This window comes from Amblyomma mixtum, chromosome 3 (genome assembly GCF_055824585.1).
Source record: "Amblyomma mixtum isolate Tamu chromosome 3, ASM5582458v1, whole genome shotgun sequence".
In the NCBI taxonomy this organism is placed as follows: domain Eukaryota; kingdom Metazoa; phylum Arthropoda; class Arachnida; order Ixodida; family Ixodidae; genus Amblyomma; species Amblyomma mixtum.
The window spans coordinates 6,329,660-6,351,217 of NC_143014.1; the positions used below are offsets into that span (position 1 = coordinate 6,329,660).

The 21,558-nt window shown below is 47.8% G+C and overlaps 2 protein-coding genes and 1 pseudogene across 3 annotated transcripts in view; 2 read left to right on the plus strand and 1 right to left on the minus strand.

Annotated features, from left to right (window-relative positions):
- The window catches only part of LOC149349147 (cubilin-like), a 704,018-nt gene that overhangs the window by 584,296 nt on the left and 98,164 nt on the right, over positions 1–21,558 (plus strand). The window lies entirely within an intron of this gene.
- Positions 8,942–13,585, plus strand: LOC149349153 (uncharacterized). 2 transcript variants are annotated; one of them, XM_089578104.1, is made up of 5 exons: positions 8,942–9,233; positions 9,424–9,561; positions 9,652–9,879; positions 10,082–13,400; positions 13,532–13,585. In XM_089578104.1, the coding sequence occupies exons 1-4, from the start codon at positions 8,981–8,983 to the stop codon at positions 11,095–11,097; spliced, it is 1,635 nt and encodes a 544-aa protein (XP_089434230.1). In that variant the 5' UTR covers positions 8,942–8,980; the 3' UTR covers positions 11,098–13,400; positions 13,532–13,585. The 2 variants fall into 2 exon arrangements, with proteins under 2 accessions (XP_089434230.1, XP_089434231.1); XM_089578105.1 differs by having other exon boundaries at positions 9,655–9,879.
- LOC149349154 (uncharacterized) lies at positions 17,878–21,033 on the minus strand (annotated as a pseudogene).

The following is a 21,558-nucleotide window of genomic DNA, read 5'->3' on the forward strand; positions in this document are numbered from 1 at the left end:
GAAGAGAGGCGCAAAAATGACGTGCAATGCCTTCAGTTGCGCAATCTGCGTCACCAGATGGCCCACCAAAGGAAGTGCCAAATATAGAAAGGGAGATTCTAGCGGTTTAGCTAGAAGTAGAGAAACGAAGACTAGAATTAATGAATTCATGGCCGCAAGAATAAGCCATAGGCAGAATTTTTTGCTCGGCTAGTTGCTCCATTCTGACATACGTGAAACAGCGAGAAAGAAGAAGCCCGAAGGCGAAACGAAGAAGGGACAGGAAAGAGCGCTCTTTTCTGTCCCTGCTTCGATTCGCCTTCGGGCTTCTTCTTTCGCGCTGTTTCACGTATGTCAGAGGCCATGGGCACGTGGTCCTGCATCTTTGTGCTGTTAAAGAGATGTCAACCGGATAACACAGGACAATGATACTTGGTAAAAACTGAAATTAAAAACTTGGTTTTTGAGGAAAGAAAACGGTGCAGTAACTGTCTCACATATCAGTGGACAACCGAACGACACTTGTCACAAGGGAAGGGAGGAAGATGGGAGTGAAAAAAAAAGAAATAAAAGGTACGCTACTGATCCGCTCCATCGTAATTTCGACCACCTGGGGATCTGTAACATGCACTGACATCGCACAGCACATGGGTGCCTTTTTTTGTTTGCCATAGCCGCTTTCGAACCCGGTGCGCAGCAGCCAAGCACCGTAACCACTGAGCCACCGCGGCTAGCAATTGTCCTATGTTGTTGCGCACTCACTCCTGTCTGTTTCTTCAATAGCACAGATTCAAGACCATGCAAAGAACCAGATAGCTCTATCTGAAGCGGTATTGCTGTAATCATATGCTCTTCGCGCAATGCCAAGCATGCGTTTCATTGTTCAGTGATTTTGCCATGACAACTCTTGCATTTAATTTTCTGTCACCCGCTGTTCATGCGGCAGCCATCTAAGGGATGTCTATTCGCTTGTTCTGAGGTGCATGTTGTTTTATTTTGTACTTTCCACACAGCCGCTCCCACACCTTTAGTTTATCGTATGCTATGTGGTGTTTAACATCCCAAAGCTGCACACAGTTTATGAGAGGCACTAGAGTTACTGTATATGCTACCAAAGGTAGCAGAGTTGCGCGTAGGTCAGCCATCTTGCCTGCCAAGCAACCGAAGTTATGCGGCGAAGCCGCACTCCGTTTCTGCAGGCGACATGCCTAGCGCATCACCGATCGACCGTGGGCGCTTTTCCGAGGTTTTTAAAGCACTTTTTCGATTGATCGCAAACAAAAAGCATCTAAAAAGCTGGCTGCGTAACCCAGTAAACAAATGTAGCCAAGAAAAAGCGGTGCTCTAGCGCGCGCCGTGAGCTGCGGCAGCAAGCGATTCCCACTACACCTTCCCCGAACTATTTACCTGATAACCTAAGGGCAGACTCAGTATTCTAAATACGCCGTGCAAATACAGCATTTATTCATCTTTGCGGCAACATTTATTCACCGGACCTGCGTTAAAAAACCTGTTTATAGTCTCCTTTACTAAGTACGAAACCCTGCAAAAAGTTATGAGCCGGAACTATACAAAGGACAGTATAAAAATCCAAAATACAGTTTACTCGAAACTGGATGAACGTTACCATCTGAAGTAAACAATCAGATGCCTAAACATGTTTCCCTGGATTAAAAATGATTTGCCATTCAGGTTTTATGCCAACAGGGATAAATACGCAACGCAGAGCTCTATTTTAGCGTTTCAACAGTGTACACGAAAAAGCGCAGAGCCGCAAGTCCAGCCTGTTTTCGGTAACGAAACCTCAATGCAACTTTTAGCAAAAGAAAACAGAAAAAAGGCGTGAGCTACGCACGCTAGACACCCCACAGCAGCGAACGTAAACAGCCGTTGGATAGTGGATCCGCTTCGAACTTGGCCGGCTATCAATCCAGTTCGCTGCAGCGGCGGCCGGCCTACGTCATCAGCGCACGTGTTTCTGGCCGGATGGGCAAAACATGCACCGGACCCAGGAGGCTCTCACAGGGAGAAGAAAGGCTGCAGGGCGTCTCGAATCAGAAGCGTTTGCGGGTAGGTAGGCTGGAAACGCTGATTGGTCGATGGGAAGCGCTTCTCCGTGACGTTTTTTGACTTCGCCCTCGTTCTCAACCGGACGTGGCGTCAGCGCGCCTTTCTCGACCTCTCCCTAGAGCGCCTGGGGAATCGCTAGGTGCACTCGCCGCGCCGCGCGTGCGTGGTGAGCGGCATTCGTTTCGTGATCCTCGGCGCACTCGTTTCGGGGCGTGTGCAGCTATGGCGTTCGTGCGTGGTGCGCTCGTCGGCGACAGCCAGCTGAAATTTCCGTGCAGTTTTTGCTTGCGGCTTTCGCCGTTTCGCCAGTAGCACGTGACTAGTGTCGTGCTCGTATTTAAAAAGTTTTTGCCGCGGCACTACAAGGATCCGCATCAGGCGCGCTTTGAGGACCGCCGTTTGACAGCCACGCTGACGCGCTTGTCGGGCGTGCGCATTCTCAACCCTGAGGTAAGGACTGAACTACATTGTCGCAAGTTTTCTCGTGCATTGAGGACGCACCAAATTGCGGTGCTTGTAGGACCGCCATTTGACAGCCACGCTGACGCGCTTGTCGGGCGTGCGCATTCTCAACCCCGAGGTAAGGACTGAACTACATTGTCGCAAGTTTTCTCCTGCATTGAGGACGCACCAAATTGCGGTGCTTGTAGGACCGCCGTTTGACAGCCACGCTGACGCGCTTGTCGGGCGTGCGCATTCTCAACCCCGAGGTAAGGACTGAACTACATTGTCGCAAGTTTTCTCGTGCATTGAGGACGCACCAAATTGCGGTGCTTGTAACGAAACTTTTTTTTTTGCAGCATGGTTCCATGGATATGCTTCTCGGAAGCCGAAGTTACTGTTCGCCGCGGACGCTGGACCTACTGCTCACTGCGCGGCCACGCCGCTGTAGGTTGACGTTGAAGAGCTGCTCCAAACGGCCCTTTTCAGGGCCGCTTCATTGCTTCCTGGAAGATTGCGGGCATCCAATCTCGCGGCTGTGTACCCTCTCTTTGTCGAAATCGGCGCCAGACATCAGAACCCGCGCTAGGCCTCGTTGCAGGGTTAAACGAGTGCAGTGTGGCTTTAGAGAAGTTATGACTTGCGCTTAGTCTAGCTATATCATTCACCCAGTGCAGTGTGCCTTTGCTTCTTTAGCGACTTCTCACGCCTTGTCGAAATCGGATTTAAAGCTCACGCCACGCCTCGTTGAATGGGTTAACCGAGTGCAGCGCCTAGCTTTGTTTTTTTGTGTTTTAACCTGTAAGCAGTGCACCTTCGCTCCTTACTTTTGTTCTTTTCAGTCGTTTCCTGAATCCGTCGAAAGAGCCGGGCTTGCCGGATGATTGTTCGCCGTGAATGGAACCACGAGGCGATCGCATCTGCATACACAGCACTGCTTTGTTCCCTCGTGTATTTTTTTACCAAGGATTGCTTCGACAGCTCGGGCAAAACGAGGACTGCGCACGCCGTGTCGTCGCTGCTTAGTGAAGAGGCACAAAAAGGATGTCGTCCTTACTAAAGGCCCTTCTCGGGGCCACCTCAGTGTTTCCTGGCAGACCACGCGCTTTCCGCCCTGTGCACATGTTCCCCTCATTTCCAATCATTTGTAAGTTGCATATCAGTGAATTAATAAATCGGTCAATGCACTTTATTTACCAGAAAAATCTGGCTGGTCACCCTGGGCTAAAAGCTGTGCACACAGCTTGACAAGGCCAAGGGGACCATTAGATGACAGTTTTGAACGTAGGAAAAACAAGTTGGTACTTTAAAAGAACATGGAAAGTACACCAAACAATATAAGAGATAAACATTACAATCGCGCATTACAGTAAAGAAAAAGAAAACACTGACAGCAGACGTACAGTATCAATTTACACTATAATACATACAAAAATTACGACATTCAGCACTACGGCACGAAATATAAGAACAGCACATAAAGCAAAAAAGAATGCAAGTTACAATAGCACAGATAGATTAGCTGTTTACATTTACATATGCATAAAATTAGTCCTCGGCTCCTTGGGCCTCCTTCAAATCCTGCAGAAGGCTGGAATTTGCAACTGCTAATATCAAAGAAGATTTAGAAGAGCTTCAGTTTGGGGTACATGGTGCATAGTACTTGAGAAAACAAACAATAGCGCCTACAATGACACACACAGAAGAAGAACGATGCAGCACAAGCGCTATCCTGCGCTCTACAGTATGGAACTGTGAAAAATGAACCTTCACGTCAGTGAAATATGAGTCTTTAGGCTGTCTACAAATCGTTATTACAGAAAGAAAGAAATATTAGTGAATGTAGTGTGAGAGGCTTGCATATTACTCTGTTTATTTATTTATGTTACTCCTCAAGGCCAGTGGCATTACACAGGGGGAATGGTAAATATACGAAAACTGAGAGAAAAATACAATTGATTACATGAATATTAAACAGCGCCTGAATATACAATGTTAGCTAGTGCTACGCGGAACTGCTCATAATTTTCAGTGCCGGCAACTTGTGCGGGAAGGTGGTTCCAGTCGCATGAGGTTCGCGGCAGGAATGACTGCGAGCAGCATTTTCTGTTGCATGACATACTTCCGGCTTTGTGATCATGATCAATGCGGCGGTAAAATTGTATGGGGGATGAGGTGATCACGAAGAGCGGGATGATGGTACAGCTTGTGGAACAGGGTGATACGAAACACTTTTCTACGCGATGTCAGTTATGGGAGGCAGATATTAGACTTCATAGTTGTTATACTCGCTGTGCGGTTGTAGTTAACAAGGATTAAACGCACAGAGTTATTTTGCACCAGCTCAAGATCATTAATGAAGTTGTCATGAGCAGGGTGCCATACACGTGTTGCATGCTCGAGTTTTTATCGTATTAGCGTTTGATAAAGCAGTAGTTTCAAATTGAAAGGAACGTTAAAGAAGTTGCTACGTAAGTAGCAAAGCATGCGATTAGCATTTTCAATTATGTTCTCGGTATGAAGAGACCAGTTAAGATAATAAGTAATGTGGACGCCGATGCACTTATATGATGAGGCTGATTCCAACGAAATGTTATCGATGTAGTAGTGACGTGGGACGGAAGTTTTTCTAGATACACGCATCACTTTGCATTTGTTCATATATAGCTGCATTCCCCATTCTTCGCACTGAAGTCAGTGGCGGTCTCGTCAAGTAGTCCCCTGCTTTGTACGTTCACCTATTAGCGGCTGTCTTATTTCACACAATTCCACGTTCTACTTCAGACATGGCATATAAGGTTGTTAGTGAGTAATGCACGTTCTACACGTTGATAGTTATACGAGCACAATTCGTTGAGATCGTGGAGGTATCGTGTTCCTGCCTTGCTGCCACCGTTTTCTTACCATGCCGCCGGCGCGGCGGCGACGGCGGTGCCATTCACCTGCGGTTGCGGCGGCCAACAACCTCGTCGGCGGGGGGTGAGGGGTGGGGGGGGAGCCACCCATTCATGTCTTTATCCCACCATGGGACACAGCGCGACGCCAGCGAGGGGACCATCCCTTTCTGGCTTGACAAGGAGCGCCGACCAGCCGCCTTGAAGGAGGCGACTAAGGGCGGAACAAAGCCACTTCCCAGAACTGAGAAATGAAGGCCGCTAACCCCACTGGTGAAATGTCCGGGCAGGTGCTTGGACCTTAGTGGACATGTCGTGGCGGGATATCTCAGACCTCGACTCGTTTCCCCTGGTATCGAAATGAATATTGCTCGCGTAAACGTTAACATTCAAAGATTGAGTAATGGCATAACGTCTATACCTTTCGCCATTTATTTTTCAATAACAAAGCGCAAAAAAACTTTTGTGCAAATAAAATAAAAATCGTTGTTTCTATTTTTTCTTTTTTATATACAGCAGTCTGTCCGCTCCCCCTAAAACCACTCTCTGTGACCGCCACTGACTGAAGTAATGTAAGGTTGTTAGTGTTGGTTATTTCTCTAAAAATGACGCAGACATCAGCGAATAGGTGAATATGAGAATCCATAAGAGAGCGGGGATCATTAATGTTAAATCGGGAACAGTAGCTAGGGTCCAAGAACTGAACCTTGTGGAACTCCGGAAGACACCTCCGTAAAACAGGTGTTATAACCGTTAGCAAAAACTAATTGTGAGCGATTAAGTAGACATTCAATCCATTTCAATAAGTTACAGTCAATATCTAGATGTTTTAGTTTGTGAGCCGAAAGGTTGTGACATACATCGTCGAAAGCCTTTGAAAAATCCAGAAATATACAGTCAGTTAGTGACGATAGATCTAGAATACAGTGCAATGCATGTGTAAACTATATTAACTGTGTTTCGCAAGAGTAAGGTTTTCGAAAACCATGTTGCGCTGACATAAAAAAGTTGTTCAATGAAGGAAGTTAACAAGGTTGGTGAATATTATATGTTTGAACATTTTGGGTCAAGTATTGGTAAGGGATATGGGACGATAATTAATAGGGGATGCTTTGCTGCCGGATTTGTAGACTGTAACCTCCTTTCCGATCTTCCACTCAGTAGCAGCGTTGACTGGTCAATGCTGGAAAAGTTTGGTTAGTATAATGGGCGAATAAGCTGCAGTGCTTTTTAAGCAACGCAGTCATAACACGGAGCGGAATGAACACTGAGTCAATCAATAAGCTTATTCACACCAGTAGGAGCAACAGTTATAGGTGGCATGAAAACATAGTTGAAGTGGTGAGTTGTAGGAATATGTATACATCAGATATGGGTGTAAAGTTGTCAGTGATTGCGCGGTTAAGAATCGTGACGCAAACGTCGGAAGGGATGGGGTCGCCTAACGGGTCAGATAACGCAAAACTATCATCGGTGGAAGGATTAATGACCCGCCAGAATTTTTCACATTGGTGGTTACATGTGAGTGGAAGTGCTTTTAGCGCTTTTGAGCGCCTGAACATACATGTTGGAAGCCGCTGAATACGAAGTCCGATCACTCACTAGTTGGCGAGAACTTTACGATGCGGTAGAGGCTTTCTTTTTGTTAGATAAACGTTTAATGTGATTATTACACCAGGGAGCTATTGAGTGGGTGGTAGCAGTGCGTTCAGGAGTGTATTGTTCTGTGAGTTGGGTCACTATAGCTGTGAACATGCTCCAGTTGGTTTGAATGCTGCGGACACCAAAGCTATGGGAAAGCATCGATAAAAAAAAATAGTTCATTATTTATCGCCTGAGAATTTGCTCCGTTGTAGTCTCGTATTATTATTTTTTTCTTTTTGTTAGTGTTCGGAGTGGCTAGATTAATGTCAGAGTGCATTAGCAAGTGGTCGCTGATGCCTGGCAGGTATGTTATAGGTGAGACTAAGACAGATCGATTTGTCAGGATTAAATCTAGCGTATTCGCCGCGTTGGCTGTTATAGTCCCTTGTGAGCACAAATGCACTAACGAGAATACTGAGCGCACATCTAAAAATTCGCGACTTCGAGACGAGAACGGGGACATTAAAGGGGAGTTGGGATTCCGTGTTATCTTCGGAAAAATTAGATCGGCAAATAAAACAATACTGAAATAGATCATGGTGCTTTGTTTTTAAGTGTTTCCATAAAAAAGTATGGCAACAGACAAGGAAAGGCTTAGGTGATCGTGATCGAGGAGGTTAGACTGAATTATAGTGCAACAGCTTGAAACAGGTCTTCACATCAATCGTATATACTAGAACATTGCAGGAGACCGGACAAAGCAAAATTACACAAATTACGTTTGAATAGAGACCATGGCAGGAAAGTGGATGAAATATAGGTAAAAGAAGAATTGTGAACCGAAGCAAAGTATGTAATGAGCCAGAAATATGCCTATCAAAGAAGACACTGCACTGAGAAAATGGACAGCATGAAATAAATGAGCAGCACAAGTGCAGCGTACAGGCCTTTATCAAAGAATTTATTTTTTGTTTATTTACCACGTCCTGGAAGTGTTAGCTCCATAAAGCATTATCAAAATTATCACAATTTTCAGTCTTCTTTGCTTAGGAGAACTTAGAGCAATAAGAACTTGGTTCAAAAATGCACTTCAAATATTGCCATAAATCATCGTACTCTTCGTCCTGGGCCTCAAGAAATGGGGCTTCATGAGATAATTATTACGGTGCATTAACGAAAATTTCAACATGCCGTCAGCATGCAAAGATTTTATACTGGCGCTGAAAAAACCGCATTTTTTAAATTTTCACTGGCAGGAGGGAGTAACTTTCTTGACTGCGCTGCTTTCTTCCTAAGCAAATGAAAGACGTGTATGCCGACCTCTTATACCTGTTTTGCAGCAAAAACAATTCGAAAATATGTAGCGTAAGATATAACACTAACGCACTGTGAAGCTTGATGCCTTATTGGTCCAGTAGAATGGAGAGCTGGGCGAGTTAATTGGCTCACGATTGTAGAAAGAAAACCAGCGCAAAAGACGGGGATACAGAACTGGGAACACAGAATACAGGAACACAGCACACAGCGTCGTCCTGTGTTCCTGTTGTACGTCTCCGTCCTTTGCCCTTGTTTTTTTTTTCTTAATTGGCCATGCACTTGTGGCAATTTAAGTGCACTTCCTGTGAATTTTGCACAAATGTAGTGTATTTTTGCATTCACCTTTTTCACACGCTGAGTTGTTTTATCTTTTGGTCACTTCAGAAGGGAGGAGTTAGTATAGTAGTAATTTACTTGGAGAATACAAGGAAATATATCTTGCGATGAATTTTCTCATATTTTAATTCTGCCTGATGGGAATGCATTACGCGCCATACGGTGTTACTCACAACCAAACGCCCAGGGCTCTAAGTTGGGCAAAGCATGTATCATATAGGCAGTATGCATAACCGGCGTCCACAGCGACAGGCAGGCGGAAGTCGCAATGCACTCTGGGTAATTCGCCATTTTGATGCAATAACAAGCAGATAAGAAAAGCAGCGCGTGCGACTGGCCGGTGTGCTTACCTGCCAGCCATGGTTTATTGCGCCGTTGTAGGCTGCAAAAGCCGCACCTATACTAAAGCTGAGAAGGAAAAGGCAAAGCAGGAAGGCAACAACCTAATCGACTTTCGATTCTTTAAGATTCCGAAGGTGCGCGTTCATGAGTGCGGCAAGACGAAGCAGCTGTCGGAACGGCGGTGGCGTGAGTGGATTGCTCGCCTCAACAGGAGGGGTGTCGCCGAATGTCCGGACAAGTACAGAGTGTGTTCCCGACACTTTTTATCAGGTATGCAGTTTACGCACCTGGGTTACCTTTACGTTGCGCGCTCCTGACAGTGTAAATGTTTTCGCATCAAGGATGCAAGCCTTGCTTTCAGCAGATCGTTGGTCTACGCGGAATGGCCGATTTCACTAAGCCACAATTTAACGAACGGTGCATGCGAAGAAACGTATGTTCTATAATCTGTACGTTTCAGGCTATCCATCAACTCTCTTTGACGACTGCAATCCTGACTGGGCCCCATCGAAGCATTTGGGGTATGATGCCAAAACTAGCACCAGAGAACGGTACAGTCGTCGAAAGGCACGTTCGCGAAGTCAGCTTTTGAGCATTGGTAAGTGCCACGCCACTACACCTTCTACTATTTGTTTTGATTGTTTTACGAAGTCGGTAAATCACTACCCTGTGCTATGTTTCTTTGCAGCAGTCACCAGTGCCGCTCCCATTGTACCAACAGCAGCGACCAGTCCTGCCCCCTCTGCAGCGGTCTGTGCTTCTCTCTGCGCAAACACAAGTCCTGCTCCCTCTGCAGAAACCAGCCCTGCTCTCTCTGCAGCAACCAGTCCTGCTTCCTCTGCAGCAATCAGTTGTGCTCTTCCCATTGAAGAGCCTGCACCTTGTTCACCAGATCAGGAACTGAACGAAAACGTCGGTACGTAAACTCTTGAGGTAAACTAGCTCAGATAAGTGCAAAAAAAAATCGACTTGTTTCCTGTGATGTGGTGACATGTGTGTTTAGCAGATATTAATGTTTTATGTATTTTTTACTTGTTTGTGTTTACTGCATGGCATTTTAGAAAAAAAAGCCTCCCATCACGTCCCTCATTTGTTTTGTTGTTCTCTTCTGTAAATAGATGCTGCCTGCCAGACGGACATGTCCAATGAGGACATCAGCGAACTTGAGGAGACCGTGGCACGACTCCAGTTGCAGCTGGGTGCATGCCAAGACGCTGTTAAATCAGCAAGGTTCACCGAAGAAAGCCTGCAGGACAATGATGCGAAAGTAGCTTTTTATACAGGGCTTCCGACATTTTTCATGTTAATTTCAGTTTTCCGCCTGTTAAAAGGTCACATTTCACATTCAGCTAAACATTCCCTCACACAATTTCAAGAAATGATTCTTTTTTTGATGAGACTGAGGCTGGGCTGTCAACTGCAGGACCTTGCCTACCGTTTTAACGTTTCACAGCCAACAGCGTCACGCATCTTTGAAAGATGGTTGATAGTGTTTTTCAACCGCATTGGTCCATTGGTACGCTGGCCAGACAAAGAGCAGGTCATGAAGACAATGCCGGTGGCCTTTGTCGACAGCTTTGGCCTAAAGGTCCGAGTGATTTTGGACTGCTTTGAGATTAACATTGAAAGGCCGAGCTCCTACCTTCCTCGTGCTGAGACGTGGTCTCATTATAAGCACCACAACACCGTAAAATTTTTGTTGGGGATTAGTCCGCAGGGGGCAGTCACTTTTCTTTCCGATGCATATGGAGGCCGTGCCAGTGATAAATCAATAACAGAAGAATGTGGTGTCCTGAACCTTCTAGAGTACGGTGACCTTGTGCTGGCTGACAGGGGATTTTTAATTGCAGAAAGTGTAGGCATGTGCCATGCAACACTTGTTGCACCTGCTTTTACGAAAGGGAAAAGGCAACTTTGCAGTGGTGATGTTGAGCGGACAAGGGAAATCGCCAACGTAAGGATACATGTTGAGCGGGTTATAGGCATGGTCAGGAATAAGTACACCATCCTGAAAGGCAGTTTGCCTGTTGAGTTCCTAAATTGTGATGAGCACGGCAAGTCTCAGATTGACAAGGTAGCACGTGTTTGTTGTGCACTCACAAACCTCTGCAATTCTGTTGTGCCATTTGACTAAGGAGAAGTTAACTGTTGAAGTCAAGGGGAGGCCACCATGAATGTTTAGGCTGTAATCGGATACCATATTGCCGCGAATCTTTGTAGCGTTTGTTTGTTGTGTTTATTTGATCATGCTTCAAGGCTGCCGGCACGCCGCTTTATCGCTTCGTTTGTGACGCAAGACGCGCCTAGAATTATCTCGATTGATCGCATCCGGACGGAGCCGATCTAGCTTGCACCAGAATGTTCTAGTAACTTCTAAAGCTTTATCTCGAAGGTTCGCTATCAGCTTTAAAAAGAGTGCGGCCGACAGCGGCGGTCATTTTCTGTTCGACAACCGCCATTTTCTGTTTCGACTTCAGCCATGGCTATGACACCAGCCCCCATTATTTCACACGAGCCCCGACTGCCGCCCACGTTCAACGCTTCACCGGGCGAGGATCCCGAGGAATGGTTGGAACAGTTTGAGCGTGTCGCCGTGTTCAACAGTTGGGACGACCAGACTAAAATGAGCCATGTCTTCTTCGCCTTGGAAGGACCAGCGAGAACCTGGTTCGAAAACAACGAAGCTTCTCTAGCGACGTGGGAATTATTCAAACGGGAGTTCCTGAAGGCCTTCACGAGCATCATCAGGAAAGAAAGAGCTCAACTGCTCCTACAGTCACGCATCCAACACCCGAACGAGTCAGTGACCGCATATGTAGAAGATATGAAGCGCCTTTTTCGACGAGTCGATCCTGACATGGGAGAGGAGAAGAAGGTGGAGCTTCTGATGCGTGGTGCTAAAGAGGCACTTTTCGGCGGTCTCACCCGCAATCCACCGACGACTGTCGCGGAATTCACCACTGAAACAGCTGCCATTGAGAAAACCTTGGAAGCACGAGCCCGTCATTTTCCTCTACAGCCCAAAGTGACCTCGTCTGCCCTCTCGGATGGCACAGCATTCGGAGGCCACCTGCGGGATGTTATCCGTGAAATTGTACGGGAAGAGCTGCGTCGCCTGCTACCATCTCCCAACCAGCCTCAAGTAGCGACCCTTGAGGAAATCGTGCGCGAAGAAGTGCTGCATGCGCTGGGCACCCCGTCATCTTTGCCTCCTGCTGAAGCTCCAGCATTAACCTATGCCGCTGCATTACGCAGTCCTCAGCCCCAACGCGGGAGCCGAAGTCCACCTCTTCGATGTGAACCAGCTTCGATGTGAACCAGACGTGAACCGCCGGACTCCAGTCACCACTACGTGACAATATTAACCTTATGCTTGCATCTGCTAATTGGTCATTAGGTCTCTTAAGAGAGAGAGAGAGAAAAGGACGGAAAGGCAGGGAGGTTAACCAGGCGATGCCCAGTTGGCTACCCTACACTTGGGGAGGGGAACAAAGGGGAAAAAAAGGAAAAAGAGCGGCAAGGAAATGAGTTGTCTAAGTGTCCAGCGACCACTATGTCACAGAGACAGAGGGCGCGCACTGAAAACTTAGAGATTATAGGCGGGAATGCAACCCCGAGTCCCTTAAGAAAGTCAGGAGCGCTTTCACCGCTTTCCGTTGTCTGGAAGGTTGTGTCCAAGGCCCCAGAGCGTTAGACTCTGTTAAAGGACGCGAGTCCAAGCGGAGCAGAGAAGCACTTAGGAAACCGCGCTCTCGCTCAAAACGAGGGCAGTCACAGAGGAGGTGGCTGATCGTTTCGTCACAACCGCACTGGTCACACGCAGGAGAGTCAGCCATTGCGATGAGATGGGAATAGGCGTTTGTGAACGCCACTCCCAACCACAGGCGGCACAACAGCGTAATATCACCGCGGGGGAGGCCGAATGGTATATGATTTTGGAGCAAGAGGTTGAAGTGATGCGAGCGGGGTGTCCAACCTCCAGGGGCAGACCACGATGTTACAGTCAGGTTTCGGGCGAGCAGTTGAAGGTGCCTTGCTGCGTCAGCTCTTGTCAGTGGTATGCAGACAGTGTTGGTTGTCTCGTGAGCCGATCGAGCAGCATCGTCAGCTAAGGCGTTACCAACAATGCCGCTATGGCCTGGTACCCACTGGAAGATGATTTCATGATCTTGTTCGATTGCCTGGTGGTGTAGATATCGTATCTCCGCTGTAAGTTGCTCATGGTCGCTATGTCTCAAGGCAGATTGAAGACATTGTAGGGCAGCTTTTGAATCACAGAAAACAGCCCATTTTTGAGGTGATTGCTGTGAGATATACTGTACCGCCGCAAGAAGTGCGGCCAACTCTGCTTCAGTAGAGGTAGTCCGATGCAAAATTTGTTGGTGAATTTGAGTCTGTCGCGCAGGAACGACCACAGCGCAAGCGGAACTAGTAGAGGTTTAGAAGAACAGTAGAAGAACAGTAGATTGGGCGAGTTGGTGTTCCATGGCGAAAGTACATATAAACAGCGCTAAACGACAGGACTAGAAGAGGAGTAGACAAACACGGCGCTGGATGGATCAGTAGAGGTTACTGATCCATCCGTATAGACGTGAGTACGGTCCGAATATTCGAAGTGGAGCATGAACAGTGTCAGTTGCTTAATGGCTGGCGTCGATAAATTTGACTTCTTCGCTATCCCCGGAATAGCAAGGCGCACACTTGGGAGCCGCATACACCACAGAGGAGAGGGAGGTAGTGCTGCCGGGGTGAACTGTTGTGGGATCGACGACTGTTGTGTCGTTATCACCTTTGCAAACGCAGAATGTGGTCTCTGCAGTGGCCGAGGCGCAAGGTGATGCTGTGGAATCCTTGAGATATGACGTATGTGCATTCGCAAGCAGTCTAGGACAATATAAGTAGAGATCGGGTGGTCTTTGGCGAGTGCAATGCTACCCAGTGTTGATGCGCTCCGAGGGAGACCTAGGCATGTGCGAAGGGCCTGACCCTGTACTGACTGGAGGGCACGCATGTTAGTTTTGCACATGTTTGAGAGTACAGGTGTACTGTGCCGCAAACATCCGAAAAAGAGCTCTGTACAAATCCAGCATTGACTGGACCGACGAGCCCCATGATTTTCCACCTAGAAATCGGAGTAAATGAGCGATAGATGTTAGCTTTTTTTTCAGTAGAGTGCAATGCGGGCTCCATGATAAATTGCGGTCGATCAGGATCCCTAGGAAACTATGAGTTTTGCTGTAAGAAATGACTTAACCGTCGATGCGTACCCGATATGTAGTCATACTTTTACGTGTAAATGCCACTAGCGCGCACTTTTCCGGTGAAACGCTGAGACCTTGCTTCTGGAGATAGGAAGAAGTGATCGATGCTGCCCGCTGAAGTCTTGCACGCACCTGGGGACGCGTCACAGAGGAGGCCCAAATGCAGATGTCATCGGCGTACATACACACCTGGACGGTGTTGGGGAGGTTCTCAGGGAGGGCGATGAGAGTCAGATTAAACAATGTAGGGCTAAGGACACCGCCCTGGGGCACGCCACGGTAGGTGTAATGCGCAGGCGTCGGGCCATCTTCACATTGGATAAAAAATGATCTTTTGGACAGATAGCTCTCTATCCACGCAAACATCCGACCACCGATGCCCACAGTTTCCAGCGCATCAAGGATGGCCTCATGGGTCACGTTGTCGTAGGCACCTTTTACATCCAGAAAGAGTGCCACTGACAAACGTTTCAAGCGCTTCTGTTGTTGAACCGTGGATACGAGGTCAACGACGTTGTCAATAGAAGAGCGACCCCGCCTGAAGCCGGCCATAGCGTCGGGGTATATTTTGTAATGTTCGAGGTACCACTCAAGGCGCGACAAAATCATTTTCTCCATGACCTTTCCTATGCAACTGGCCAAAGCTATTGACCTATACGATGAGATCTCAAGTGGAGATTTCCCTGGTTTTAGTAGGGGTATCAATCGGCTCGATTTCCATTCTTGAGGAACAGCACCGTCGAGCCAAGAGTCATTGTAACGTTTGAGGAGCTCTTCTCGCGCGTCGTGGCCAAGGTAGGACAGCGCAGCATATGTGATTCCATCTGGCCCTGGTGAAAACGAACGCTGACATCCTGCAAGAGCAGCGTCGAGTTCCTCGCGAGAAAAAAGGACATCCATGGCTGAGACCCGTGAGGCAGGAGGAAGACGCCGGGAACTCAAAGCAGTTGGTACACCGGCAATTTTCCTGCAGTAGTCCGTTGCTACCTCAGACTGCTGTCGATCTTGATAGACAGCCAACGCATAGACGGGTTGTCTTTGCTGCGGAAGCGCACGGAGGCCCCGCACAGTACGCCATATGAGGGACGTGGGCTTGCGGGGATCCCAGTGCTGACAAAAGGACCTCCAGCGCTGGTTCGCCAGCTGATCCATTCTTCGTTTGATTTTTTTCTTCGTATGTCTCGCCTCCCGTAGATCATTTAAGCACTTGGTTCGTCTGTATCGCTTTTCTGTTCGGCGCCGAAGAGCACGCAGGCGTTCTAGTTCAATATCAAAATCACTGCGTATTCGTGAGGACGTGATGTGACTTCTCGCAACGTTCATAGCATTAGCTATAGTGTGCTCCAGCCTGCCAGTGAGGGCTTCTTTGCTCGTCTCCTCCATATGTTTTCGAAATATTGCCCAGTCAATTCGCGCGAGTTGGGCTGGGGAGGACGTACCAAGGCCGTTTATTTTGAGGTAGGTAGGAATGTGGTCACTTCCATGGGTCTCCACATCACAAAACCAGCGAACACTCCGGTGCAACGACCTTGAAACTAATGTCAGGTCCAGGCAGCTGCTGTAGTGACAGCCGCGCAGGTATGTCGGACTGCCGTCATTCATAACATGCAGATCATTGTCGGAAGCAAATAACGCCAGATGCCTTCCTTTGGCGTTAATTCTGGTGCTTCCCAATAGCAAATGGTGGGCGTTAAAATCACCAGTAATGATCCAAGGAGCACGGGTTTCTTCCATGATGGCCTTCAGCCTTTCGCAGTCTAATTGAGAGGAGGGTGACACATATGCTGCAATCAGTGTGAATTCTAGCGTTTTTGTCTTGATTAAGAAACACGCGTATTGATTGTCATTGTGAGGTGGAACTGAGCAGCAAACATGTCATGTCAGTGCGGAGGTATACCAAGACTTGGCTGCGCTCCCCGCATGTAGGGGCGAAAAAAGATTCGTACCCGGAGAGCCTGATTGCTTCTGATAATTTGGGCTCGCAGATTACCAATATCGGGAAGTAGTTAGTGAATACGTAAGGACGAAAACTTGACATTCGCGACCTGAGACCTCTTGCGTTTCATTGGAAGATCGTGGCGCCTCTGACTTCCTCACGAAAGGAGGGAAGGTGGCCAGCCATTGTGGATTAAAGTCCTTGAAGTGCTGAACCCAGGGAGTCCAGCACTAGTGAAACGCTTCGAGCAGTTGGGGATTGCAGAGCCTGTAGGAGAGGCCGAATTGCGTTGACCACGGTCTTTAAAATCACGAGGGTTTGGCGGTCTTGCTCCAGGAGCCCGCCTGCAGCGGCCGACGTGCTCAGCGATGGGAGCTTACGTGGAGGGGTCTCTTAAAACATAACCTAAAGCATGCTCCTTCTCACCTCCGTGCCCATGCCTATAGTACCACTCTAATTCGACCTAAAATTGAATATGTCTTGGCTATTTGGGACCCTTACCAATCTTACCTAATAAATAACATTGAATCATTGCAGAACCGCGCCGTTCATTTTATTTACTCCGATTATTCACGTAACACCAGCATCACAGCCTTGAAGAAACGCGCAGGTCTCAAGGATTTATGCCTCCGCCGCAAAGTTGCACGGCTATCACTTTTTCATAAACTATATCATCAACCATCACTTCATAACGACATTCTTTCTTTGCCTCCTTCGATTTTTGACAACCGCGATCATCCCTTTAAAGTTAGGCGTTTCACGTGCAGAACATCTAACTATGCGCATTCATTCTTACAACGCACAATATCTGACTGGAACACTCTGCCTTCACATATCGCAACCACCACTGATCCTGATAAATATTTGAATCTTACGTCTTCAATAACTACTGCTTAACTCTTCATGTACGTTGTTATTTTATTTGTTCATGGCTTCCTTTTTTTGCAGGGTATGTTACTAAAATGATGCATTGTATTAGTGTTCTGTTTGTATAATTTTAATACTGCAGCAATTTTCGTTCTTTGCCGCGCTGCCATTCTTTTGATTCTTTTGCTTATTTACGTCATGCAAAGTGTCTTATTTGTGGTTTTGTTTTTTATATTTGTGGTTTTGTTTTATTCTGTTCAATTGCCTGTGCCCCCCCCCCCCCCTATGTAATACCCTCTCGAGGGCCTTTAGGGGTATATTGTATAAGTAAACAAATAAACTCGGGAACAAAGCTGCTTTTCCCTGTCAAAAGAAGCCATTTCAGCCAATGGAATTGGCCGATTCTCACGAGCATGCTGGCGTGACAATGGAGTGGCGAATGAAAGCCCTCCATTGTCTGGAATAGACCTCTCCTTCACGCTAACAGGGTCATGAGAGTCGGCCAACAGCATTGGCTGGAAGGGGGTCCTTTGATGGAGAAAAGACGCTTTGTTCTTGAATTGTAACCGACTATATTGGTTTATTGGCTGAAAAATGAAGGAACAAACAACTCGGGAAACAGCAGACAAATATTACTATGTACAATCTGGTACAGTATTAAAGGGAACATGAGATCCGCACTTTGCGGAACGCTGCCGCCCAGAACTGGTGGGAATTGTCGGCACAAGGTGCATACACAGTAAACACAGCGGCTGGTCTTTCCGTGCATGCACCTGATGTCGCCCAATCTCTCCGCATGTGGGCAGCACGGCTTCATGAAGTGCAGAGGCCACGCGATCGCATGTTCCCTTTAACACTGGACCGTACTGTCCAGGCACACCAAATGAAGCAGCTATTGATGCAAAGCACAAAACGACACTACATAGCTGCATAAAAAGTGCATGCAGTTGATTGTTCCAAGACAGATGTGTACTATTGTCCACTCTAACGTAGTCTGCTTCAGTGTCTCTGGACATGATTGTGTATTGGGGAAAGGAAATGGCATAGTATCTGTCGCATATTTCGTTAGACACCCAAACCGTGCCATAAGGGAAGGGTAGAAGGTGGGAGTGAAAGAAGAAAGGAAGGAAGAGGTGCAGTAGTGGAAGGCTGCGGAATGATTTCATCCACCAGAGCATCTTTAACATGCACTGACATTGCACAGCACACGGGTGCCTTTGCGTTTCGCCTTCATAGAAATGTGGTTGGGTTCGGGCATTGCTAGTGGCCACTCTGGTCGTAAGGAATGTGTGGGGCAGCGGCCAAACAGCTCGGCTTGTTTTGCCCGAGATACTTGTGGAGCTGACTGTTACCAGCATAGCATGTGCGAGGCAGGAGTGAAGCATGTGTATGTAAGGAATTTTTGAATTTCAATAAAGTGAGATCAACCATGCAGCCCACATCTCGCAACCAGCAACTGAGTTCACAATTATCACAGAACGCTTATCACAAATGTTCATGACGGAAGCCAACAGCCACCGAAACTAAGGAGCACAAGGGGATGTTTTATATTTTAGATATACTTGTTTTTTAATTCGGGGAATGGTAGTTGATTAGAAAGCAGGATAACAAAAACCACATCCCGCCAGTGAGATCCGAGCCCACGGTGGAATCCAACCTTTCAGGTTCAAATCCCACCGGCGGAATGTGACTGACCATTCCCTGAATTATAAACCAAGTATATCAAAACTAGAAAACATCCTCTATGCTCCTTGGTTTTAGTGGCTGTTGGCTGCCGTCATGTATGTCATACGGAACCCCTCTTTTCCCTTCCCTTGTCAGCTCAATCACAAATGTTTTTATGTGCGTATGACTAGAGTTCTTGCTTAAGCTTGCATGGATGCCGTCTTGCACGAACTACAAAACCACTTGACACTTTTTGGCGCTCTAGTTAGGCCCACACATTTGAAGTGAAACCACGTTGTGGTACAGTTGGGACCATCACACGCAATCATTTTTCCTTCCTCGGGTCCTTCACATATACAATACTTCATGACGGTGCTGTCTGTACAACTTGTGGCTTTTGTCAAAGGTGACACTGTAACAGATTGGCTAGCAGTTGGAGGCTGGCTGCTGTTTGCATGGCTTGTAGTTTTTGACATGCACTGCCCAGCTTCTTGCAGTACATTCATGGCTGATGTTCCCACATTTTTGTTGGAAGTTGGAGGCTGATTTTCTTTCTTTCTGCTGAACCAGCGGCCAACAAGCTCAGGCATGAGAACTCGGCGGAAAAATATCTCGGCAATTTGGATTAAAGGTTCCAAGAACTTCTTGTCTAGCCTTACTCTCTCAACATTCATTTCATTCTGGTTCCATAGAACAAAGTCACAGTATTCTCTTTCCCAGACAAACAGCTGCAACTGTACTTGGTGGTAGTACCGGTGCCTGGTCTTCAGCTGAAGTGTATTGTCGCATTCAACTACGCAGCTGTTGCAGTCAGACAGCAGGTCGGCTAACCGTCCGTCTTTTACTGTCCATGGACATTGAACTTCCACTAGTCCTTTGCCACAACACTCACATTGTACCAGCATGTCGGGTGTCGCACCCAGAAAGATGTGCTGCTGTGAGATTAAAAACCCAGCTTCCTGAAACTGTGCTCCTATGTGAAGCTCAGCTGATCGTTCTTTATATTTTTTCAGTGCATTGGGCTCATTTTGCCTACCATACCTTATGGCAGGTGACGTAGCCTTGTTATCGTGTGGATAGCAGATACGCTTAACCAGGCTCAATGATGGGGCATCAACTTTAGTATGACAAACATCATACAGGGTTGAAGCTTTCACCCTTCCTGCTCTGTACGAGAACCACTGACTGGTCATATGCTGGCTCCTTGTCCTTGATTCTATGCTGCAAACTGCTTCCTCACTTATTTCAAGCTTGTCATGTAGCTCATGGCATTCCTTCAGAAGCTCATGATGGCTTAGCTTCTGAGCCGATTGGCGGTACAGTCGTCGAAGATCGGCCCCTTTGCAGCGTCTCACTGCTGGCACATACATGTCGCTGAAGGCTGGATCTGTGCTTGCCACAGCTGGCCGGTGACCTGAAGCGACCACGGCGGTGAAAAAGCTCGTCCACTCGTCTTCTGTGGGCGCTGATGGCAGGGCAGAGGCTTTAGGCGCACAAGTCGTACTGGCGCCGGCACCCAAGCGTCGTTTTTTCATCGCCGATGACGCAAAATCCATAGCGGCAATCGGCCTCACTTCCACTTTCCTGATATGTGTCGGCAGCCAGGCGTTAGCGCCGTCCGTGCATGAGCGCTCCTGCCGCACGCGCACGCCGTACTCGACGTAAAAGAGCAGTGCCGCCACATGGGAGCACGCCTCGCCGTTCCCGGCCATGCAAGTGCAGTGCGCGGCAACGACGTCGCCGTCTTTCTTGCAGAGAATCCACGCTTCAACAGGTTGTTGAGGCTCTGCGAATGGTTGACCTGGACAGAAAATACAGTATTACACTCTGCTAACAGAACAAAACATCTCAACGTACCTTTGTCTTGACAATCACGCAGTCGGAAGAAACTTCCTTCACGCATGGCTCGCGCACCACAACCGCTAGTCACAAAATTGTGGCCTTCTAATGCTTTACGTGCCTTCAGTTGCTGGCGGGTGATAAAGCTGGTCCTCAAGACAAGGAACTCGTTGATGTCTGCTGCGTCAACTCGCGGCCACAGGTTCACGTCTGCAACGCAATCGCTCTCACGTAGTTGAAACGGGTCCACACCACAAAGGGCGACTTTTTGATCGTAGCGCGCCCGATCGTCCACGCACAGCGTTCCTGCATAATGCACTTCATGCGCCATTTCACTGAGAAAAAAAAAAAGGTCAGTCCTTAAGATGCAGTGGCGCAAGCAGGTGACACACTACATATCTTCGCTCGAACGGCTAAGCTTACTTCGTGCGTACTCCGTCGTCTGCTGGCTATTGCTTCAAAATGGCGCATTACCCAGAGTGCGTAGCGTCGGATTACCCAGAGTGCATAGCGTTACGGCGTCGCCGCCGTTCATGCATACACGCTATATGTGAAAGTGCGAATATGGCTGTGGTGCGCTGGGCGTCTTGCATGCACAGCAGGTAGTGATTTGTGTCTAGACCATCCAGGAGGGAATGTACAAGGACGGGAGGATAGTACAAGCGCTAAAAAAAAAGCTAGCTGGGGCTGGACACGCATTTTTGGTTCTAGCAAGTACCAACGTTGGGGAAAAGCAACCAGTTTTGGGCGCCTTGTAAGAAGAAAGGAAGGTTCTGGGAAGCGGAGGCAGGGCTGCGTACGGCGCACGCGAGGTCGCGGGGTCACGGAGTCGCGCAGCAGCACATCGGGAAAAGGTTAAATTCTTCCACTCGCCACTCGCAGCGCACCGCAGAGCCGGCAGCCTTCTCTCTTGTCCGCCTACCAGGCAGGAGCTACTCTCTCCGGTTCCGGCCGGGGAGACGGACAATAGTCGCGGGCGAGAGTGAAGGGGGGGCCCCCACCACATGAATGGCATTAGAAGAATGTC